This window comes from Chiloscyllium plagiosum, chromosome 5 (assembly GCF_004010195.1).
Source record: "Chiloscyllium plagiosum isolate BGI_BamShark_2017 chromosome 5, ASM401019v2, whole genome shotgun sequence".
Classification (NCBI taxonomy): Eukaryota; Metazoa; Chordata; class Chondrichthyes; order Orectolobiformes; family Hemiscylliidae; genus Chiloscyllium; species Chiloscyllium plagiosum.
This window is the reverse complement of record NC_057714.1, coordinates 2,281,157-2,290,285: the sequence shown is the minus strand read 5'-3', so window position 1 is coordinate 2,290,285 and position 9,129 is coordinate 2,281,157. Positions and strand designations below refer to the sequence as shown.

At 39.8% G+C, this 9,129-nt stretch overlaps 1 protein-coding gene across 1 annotated transcript in view; it reads left to right on the top strand.

The window, feature by feature from the left end:
• Positions 1-9,129, top strand: part of nek10 (NIMA-related kinase 10) — a 196,602-nt gene that overhangs the window by 150,795 nt on the left and 36,678 nt on the right. The window contains exons 22-24 of the mRNA XM_043689493.1: positions 1,908-2,121; positions 3,658-3,841; positions 4,237-4,323. Coding sequence (XP_043545428.1) covers positions 1,908-2,121; positions 3,658-3,841; positions 4,237-4,323 — 485 coding nt within the window. The remainder of the gene's footprint in view (positions 1-1,907; positions 2,122-3,657; positions 3,842-4,236; positions 4,324-9,129) is intronic.

Here is a 9,129-nt window from a genome sequence, read left to right as displayed (position 1 = left end):
AGGCCATTTAGGACAGAGATGAGGAGAAACTTCTTCACCCACAGAGTGCTGGCTGTGTGGAATGCTCTGTCCCAGAGGGCAGTGGAGGCCCAGTCTCTGGGTTCATTTAAGAAAGAGTTGGGTAGAGCTCTCAAGGATAGTGGAATCAAGGGTTATGGAGATAAGGCAGGAACAGGATACTGATTAAGGATGATCAGCCATGATCATATTGAATGGTAGTGCAGACTCGAAGGGCAGAATGGCCTACTCCTGCACCTATTGTCTATTGGTCTAGCCAGGGACATATCCTGTGAATGAATAAAATAGTAAAATCCTAACTGCTGTATGAAATGGCCTAGAAACGTACTGGTCATACCAATCCTCCAATTTGAAGTATGCAAGACGAGTCAGGGGATGAAATACTTCCAGTTGTCCAGATGAGTGCAGCTTCAATAATGCTTAGAAAGCTCAACACCATCCTGGACAAACCAGCCTGCTTGATGCAACCCTATTAATTGACAGAGTCAGAACTTGGTGAGAAGATGAAAATGGCACTGTGATCCTCTGAGAGGGACTGGAGATGGTCGAGATGAGAAGCATCCTCTTTCTAGCGTACCATGAAAAGAGGCCATGCCATAAGACCCTGCCAGCCTGGTGCCAGGTGCCACCCGGGTCAGGGTATGTCTCCAGGGTGTGGAGGAATGTTCAGCAGTGCCACAGGATGATCAGTGACATATGTGCCCCACCAGCATAAGTGCTACACTCTTCTCCCTGCCACCTCACATTTCCTCTAATTTTGCCATTTCCCACTAAGGCTCATGCCCTGCCAATGTCACTATAATATGCACTATTTTCCCTCACACGCTCTTGATAACCTCCCACACCACTCACCTCTATGCCCTCCATGCTGCCTCCTCAGTCATTCAGAACAGCTCACCATCTTTCACCACATGCAGCAGCACTAAAAGCCGTGCCCTTGACTGCAGTTTGGTCGTAAGCAACATTCTTGTCATTCAGAGCAAGCAGCAAGTTGAATCTACCAGGTATGCACTGTAGTTTCCTTGTTGAATTTTACTGACATCAAGCTTGTTTGGGAGCTTAGTAAAATTGGAAATTGAATATTAATGAGATGAGTTGTGTCTTACGCAAGGTGTTTAACAAGCATTACTCCAGCATTACTCCCCAACAATTGGTATCTCACTTTTGTTTAACAAGAATCTTGGCACACTGCTTGTGAAAAGCATACAAGGTGGTGTGAGTTGTTAAGGATTGTCTAAGGCTTGTCTACTACTAGAAAGTGGAATCATAGAATAGTTGCAGCACAGATCAAGGCCATACCATTTTCCCAGACGGTAAAATCAGTAAATAAAACCCATAGTACTTGGAATTGAACATACTGGCCATGCTGAATTTTGAAATATTCAAGACAAGTCACATCAGAATGTCTAATTTTCTTGGGAACAGAGAGGTGTAGTTATTACTTCTTCTTACAGCCTGCTTCAGATGAATGGAGGACTTGCAGCTGCCCTGATATTACCGCAACTTCTGCCTTTCATATCTGCAATTTATAATTTTTAATACACCTTCAACAGGTAGATATAAAATTTTTGAACAATAGAACTGGTGTCTACAGTTGGTTTTAGAGCAATTTCATGCTATTGGATCATCAAAGAAATGCAGATTTTGTGACTTTAAATTGTCCCTGCCAAGCATGAAGCCAATATACTATTACTATTTTCAACATTTTTGTGAGGATTTCTCAGCATCCATATAGGCTTCTGCAACATATCATGTGGTACTGGAGTTACATGATATATATTCATATGTATGTATTCAGTTGAGCATGTGCAACTTTAAAAGTCATGGCATTTTTATTTAGAAGCTGAATTTTGTTTTGTGTATATATATATATATATCTATTCCCACAGATGTTTGACCCCTGATTCAGAAGAACGACCAGATGTTGTGGAAGTAAGTGCAATGATTTCAGATGTTATGATGAAGTACATGGATAACTTATGCACAATGCAGATAACAATGGAGAAGAAGCTTGATCGGGAGAGAAGACGCACACAGAGGTATTTCATGGAAGCTAACAGAAATGTAATGACTTACCATCACCAGATCTCCATGCTATCACAGGTAAGCGTTTAAATTTTATTTGTTGGAATATTATGAACATTGTAGTCCATTAGATTCAGTGTAAGATTAGACGAAATATTTATTCATAACCTTTTTTTATATGCTGCCTGTACTTTCTTTGATTTGTACATTCTGAGCATTTTTGATGTCACAAGACTTAAATCTGAAATATAATAATCTAGATGGCAGGATGACATTCCTGAAGAAGGGCTCATGCCCGAAACGTCGATTCTCCTGCTCCTTGGATGCTGCCTGACCTGCTGCGCTTTTCCAGCAACACATTTTAGATTCAGCTCTAGCTCTAATCTAGATGACAGTCATGTTCAAAACGACAGTGTTAATTATTCTTTACTTTAATCAATTGTGAGATTGCACAGTCTATCTCATATATAATACAGTCACTGTTTAACCTTCAGCTTCACCAGATTGGCCCCCATTTTCAGGATACACCTGCTATTGCTCTCAACATGCTTTTCCACATCCTTAATTAAACCACTGTTGGCCATATGGCAGAATGGTGAAGGAGGTACATGGGATGTGCTGGGGCCATGAGGTTACAGGTTTTAATATTATGCAATTCCACCGCTTTTGAGCCATATAATGTTATAGGCATACAATTTTCAATGTCTAAATGTGTTCTTAATCTATCCTACTACTCACACTGGTAGTGCTGCACAACAAAATGGAGGGTGTTCTTGATGTGAAACTGGAGCTTGGTTTTAACAAGGCCTGTACGGTAACCATTCTCACCAATGTTCTTATAGAAAAAATGCATCTTCAACAGTTAGATTGCTGAGGTTGAGGTCATGAAGATTCTTTTCTCATTTTGGTTCTCTCACCAGCCTGCTGCTGACTCAGTTTGGCAGCTCTCTAGTGTTCAGATCTCAGCCAAGTGAGGCTTTTTGCACTCATCACCACATTCTCCTTTCTTTGCTTGGCCTTCTTTATACGTGAGAAGCAATGTGAAACATATAGGCCTACTTAGGAATATCTTCGCAAACACTGGCAATACTGTTTTGAATTTAATGTTACTCAACAGAAATTTCTATTGATTCCACTGACCAACCAAATATGAGTTATATTTTTAATGGCACATTAGATTACTTACAGTGTGGAAACAGGCCCTTCGGCCCAACAAGTCCACACCGACCCGCCGAAGCCCAACCCACCCATATCCCTACATTTACCCCTTACCTAACACTACGGGCAATTTACCATGGCCAATTCACCTGACCTGCACATCTTGGACTGTGGGAGGAAACTGGAGCACACGGAAGAAACCCACGCAGACACGGGGAGAACGTGCAAACTCCACACAGTCAGTCGCCTGAGGCAGGAATTGAACCCGGGTCTCTGGCGCTGTGAGGCAGCAGTGCTAACCACTGTGCCACCGTGCTGCCCACACGGTGCATTGAAATTTGAAGTGTCTTCCACAGAACTTAAGCTGCAGTATGTAGTTGAATTATTGTGTGGGAAATTCTGCAATTAAAATGGTGAATTATCTTCTACAGTAAAGTTTGCCTTCTTTCATTAAAGGACCATTTTGATAAGTCAAATCTTGGAAGCAGCAGTGGAACAACCAGTCTGAAGAGTGAGTCATCAGAAACCAATGATAGCACATTAGATGATACACATGCACAGCATATTAAAGATGGGAATGAGAGACTGAATGATGCAATATTTATTGAGAATATTAATTCTGCTGAGAACACAGAAAAAGGTATAACTGAATTTCTTAACATTAAATAGGTAGAGATTTACTGCAATAAAGGTTTAGCATATCTATAATGTTATTAAATGGTGAATAAATAATACAAATAATTTAGTTAAAATATACATTGTAATTATTTTCGGCATTTTGAAAATGTGAATAGTTATAATATCTCAGAAATTTTGTAAACAATTAGAATGTAATATTTTATATTAACTGTAGTCATGATCTGTTCCAATGATATTCTTAAGGCTGTGAATTGTAAAATGGTTATATGGTTTTGATATGAACTTTTATTTTATTGGTAACTGATATAAAACCTATGAAATTGTTGCTGTAACACTGATATTTTTCATACGTCTTCAGTTTAAAATGTGTCAGTGTTACTTTCTATTGTACTATAGATATATGTCTAGAAATGGATGATGAGTTGAACATTTCAGATCACTCCAGTAGTTCCAGTCCAAGCCCCATAAAGGATTCTACTCTGGGTAAGTGTAGTGGAACACATTGAACTGCTTCTGCTATTTCAAGGATGTTATGATCAAGTGAATCAAACATGGTTAATTGTGATTTAAGTATCTATTTTCAACTCTATTGCTCTCTTTGTGTCTCAATGTTACTTGTAGCATACCTCTAATGTTGGAAGTTATTCCATCTGAACTGTGTAGTTTCATAGTTCAGACATGGTATTTGATTTGAAAGGACAGTAATACTTCCCCGAGTCAAGCTTAAAATGTATGATACCATCATTGACATGAGCCAGTTCTGTCAATCTCAATTTGGTGAATTATCAATTTATGTGGAATATCTTGAATTTTTTTCTAATGGTTGTAATTCTATTACATTATCATTTTTCCATGAATAGCTTTTCCTGCTCTGAAATTGCAGTCTAATTCTGTAATTTCTGGAAGTGATCTGTCATAACTGAGCATTGTTTGTGCTTATAAGACTTTTTTTGTTCAGCATTGCTAACATTGGCTCTTAGTATCTGCTATTTGACCTATTCTTAGATTAGCTTGTCATATGTATCTTTGGAGCATTTATACCTTATAAATTAGATAGATAGTTATGAAAGTATTGTCATTTTTCTCTCAGGATTTATCTGTGGATCTTCCTGCTTTCTGCTTCTACACAATTTTAACAGCTTTCTCCAGAGTCAAGTATTCTTTGGACTGCAATAGATCTGACAAACGTTTATCAATAATTCCAACTATTCTGTTTCTAACAAATTCTGATTTCAGTGCTCCACAGTCACAGTTTTGCACTAATCTGTGGAGATCATTAGCACAATTATTTATTACTCTGGATGCTAGATTCTTCTGTTGAATCTTCTTCTTTCGAAAGTATTCTTTATTCGCAGATTTAAGTCTTTATCAGAAGCTGTTAGAGCATTATCAAAAGTACATGCTTCTTCTTTTATATCTTAATGATTTATAACATTCTTATTTGCAGGTCCTATTGAATACAGGGGTGTATTTACTTGTTCAGATTGATATTTAGTATTTAATTTTGAAGAAGTTTTATATCTTAAGAGATGTTTCCTCCAAGATGTCCAACCGTGTGTTTTATTTGGCCTATTTCTGATGTTTAATCTTTGAGATAGTATTATTTCTCCTGCCATTTTCTGTTTAATGTGATTAGATAGACTTCTTGCCTTTCAGCTATTTTAATTTATTGCAGTATCTACATACTGTTGTATTTCTGAATTTAAAGCTTTTAATCCTGCAATAAATCAATGCTGTTTTAATCTGTTCTTTGGAAGACTTAAACTTAACCATGCCATTAGGAAATTCTATATTATTTTCTTATAATGAGCCTTCCATTCCACACCAGGTCCAAGGGCCTATTGGTTAACAGTGGTAAAAGATAAACCGTTAGAGATAATTGTTTTAACAAGAATGTGATAAGTGGTATTCCATAATTGCAAAAGGTATATGTTACATTAGCTAGTTAAACATATTAGCCAAGATTATGGTGACATCTGTCTCCATTTGAATCTCAAACTAAACTCTCCCTTTGTTCATCCAAGGCAGTTTGGCTCACCAGATTGGGTACGGTTTCATGCAGCCTCCAAAGTTAACTCTTTCAGAACCATTACCTTAACTAAAGTGCCGCAGACCCTACCATTGTTTTCAATGTTTCATCAATAACTGACGCAAGAATAATAATTGATTTCCCTGCTTCACCAGATGAACATAGGGACCGTTTACCCTTATTGTAGCTTTCCAGCTGTCAATTCATTCTCTCAATTATTGTAACAGAGACTCCTATCTTGCCATGAATTTCAACAGTCAGGACATTATTACCTGGGGAAATACACCTTGTCTAGACAATTGTTTTCCCAGTATTCAGCAGCCTTCATGTGCCCCTTCTTGTGACAAAGGCAGCATGTCAGCCTCTTTGAACTAAATTTGTCCTCCAAACCTTCACTTACAGATACCACAGACACTTTAAATGTAATTTCAAAAGTTCATTACAATGCCACTTTCTGTGCAAAGGTCATCACACTCTGGGACTGAAACTGTACTCATTGGAATTCAGATTGAGGGGGCAGTCATGGCATTAATCAACTCCAGCATCCCCACTACTCTTGATCCACTCCAATTTGCGTATTGGATCCACGTCAGATACCATATCACTTGCCCATCTTGACACCAAGAACAGCTATGTAAGAATCCTACTCTGAGTACAGTTCAGCCTTCAACACTATTATCCCCTTGAGACTGATGACTAAACTTAGTGATCTCGGACTAAGCCCCACCCACTGCAACTGGATTCTCAGTTTCCTGACCCACAGGCCACAATCAGTGAAGATTGGGGACAATATTTCATCCTCACTAACACTCAACACTGGAGCCCCCCATGGGTGCGTGCTCAGCACCCTACTGTACTAACTATATACCCATGACTGTGTCGCAAATACCAGACTAATGCCAATTTCAAATTCGCTGATGACACCACTATAGTCGGTTGAATTTCAGATGGCGACAAAAGAGACTACTGATGGGAGGTGGAAGACCTGGAAAAATGGTGCACTGAGAACAACCTAGCTCTCAATGCCAGCAAAGCCAAGGAACTCATTATTGACTTTCGGTGGGATGTTACTCATGCCCCCTACACATTAACAATACAGAGGCGGAATGAGTGGAGAGTGTCAAGGTCCTGGGAGTGGTCATCAACAACAAGCTTTCTTCGACTCTTCATGCGGACGCACTGGTTACAAAGGCCCAACAATGTCTCTTCTTCCTCAGGCAGCTGAGAAAATTTGGTATGATGGCGATTACCCTGGCTAACTTTTATTGGTGCGCCATCGAGAGCATTCTGTCTGGATGTATCACTACCTGGTATGGCAACTGTACCATTCAAGATCGGAGACGGTTACAGAGAGTGGTGAACTCAGCCCAGACAATCACAAAGGCCAGCCTCCCATCAAGAGAATCCATCTACCAGACCCATTGTCAAGAAAGGCCGCCAGCATTCTCAAGGATCCATCCCACCCTGGCAATGCTTTTCTACAACCTCTACCATCGGGGAGAAGGTACAGAAGCCTGAACACACGCATCAGCCGTTTTCAAAACAGTTACTACCCTACTGTTGTGAGAATACTGAATGGACTCACAAACTCTTCGCATTCACCTGTACCTGTGTTTTTGTTTTTGCCGCTGTTTACCTATTATTTACTATCTATGCTGCTTAACTATGTGGTTTGCATGTATTGCTCGCAAGACGAAGCTTTTCACTGTGACTCGGTACACGTGACAATAAATTCAATTCAATTCTTATGGAGACATATAAAATTATGAAGGGAATAGATAAGATAGAAGCAGGGAGGTTGTTTCAACTGGCGGGTGAAACTAGAACTAGGGCTTCAAAATAAAGGGGAGCAGATTTAGGGCTGAGTTTTTTGATAGACTTCAGCTGCAGCACTTTGGTTACATTTGAGATACATCAAAATATAGGGAAAAAATCACACTTAAAAGCAAGGTTGAATAATTAGGTATTAAAGTACTAAATTTTTCAACTGCTTGATGCATGTAAACTGGGAATTAATAACAATCCAATTGAAATGTTAGCTTTAGAGAAATGATTTTCTTTAATTTAGTTGTTGGTAGTAAAATGACTAATGGATATGTATTTTCAAACATTTTTCTTGCCCACATTTTGGTCTTCCTTCTAGTCTTAAAATTTTGATATAACTTTCCATGATTTCAGTTACTCTTTATTAACTCAACCAAATGACTATTAGTCACATCTGGATAGTAAGCAGTAAGATTTAGCCAGCTGTACGCCTAATAATTGTTAGAACACTGGAGCTATGCCTGTTCCTGTTGCCATCGAACATTCATGCTCTTACCTCCAAATGATCTGGAGTTGAATCTGCAGTTAGGCAAAACTAAGTACCACTGATGATCTAATGATTGCAACATGCTGCTGTGCCCCAAGGAACATGGGTGTCCTTGTGCATGAATCACAAATAGTTGGATTGTGGGTGCAGCAGATAATTAAGAAGGCATATGGAATATTGTCCTTCATTGCGAGGGGGATGAAGTTTAAAAAGGAAGGCTATGATGCAGCTATATAAGGTGCTGGTGAGGCTACATCTGGAGTATTGTGCACAGTTTTGTCCTCCTTACTTGAGAAAGGATGTACTGGCACTGGAGGGGGTGCAGAGGAGGTTCACTAGGTTGACTCTGGAATTGAAAGGGTTGCCTTATAAGGAGAGATTGAGTTGATTGGAACTATACTTATTGGAATTTAGATTGAGGGGGAATCTCACAGAGACGTATAAAATTATGAATGGAACAGATAAGGTAGAAACAGGAAGGTTGTTTTCACTGGCGGGTGAAACTAGAACTAAGTCCTCAAAATAAAGGGGAGCAGATTTAGGACTGAATTGAGGAGCAAATCTTTCTCCCAAAGATTGTGAATCTGTGGAATTAGGCGAAAATGAGGACTGCAGATGCTGGAGATCAGAGTCAAGATCAGAGTGGTGCTGGAAAAGCACAGCAGGTCAGGCAGCATCCGAGGAGGAGGAAAATCAACGTTTCGGGCAAAAGCCCTTCATCAGGAATGAGGCAGGGAGCCTCTGGGGAAACTGGTGAAGTCCACATTGATGCCCTGCGGTTGAAGTGTTCCGAGGCGGAAGATGAGGCATTCTTTCTCCAGGCGTCGGGTGGTGAGGGTGTGGCAATGAAGGAAGCCCAGGACCTGCATGTCCTCAGCAGATTGGGGGGGGGAGTTGAAATGTTAGGCCACGGGACGTGGGGTTGATTGGTGTAGGTGTCCCAGAGATG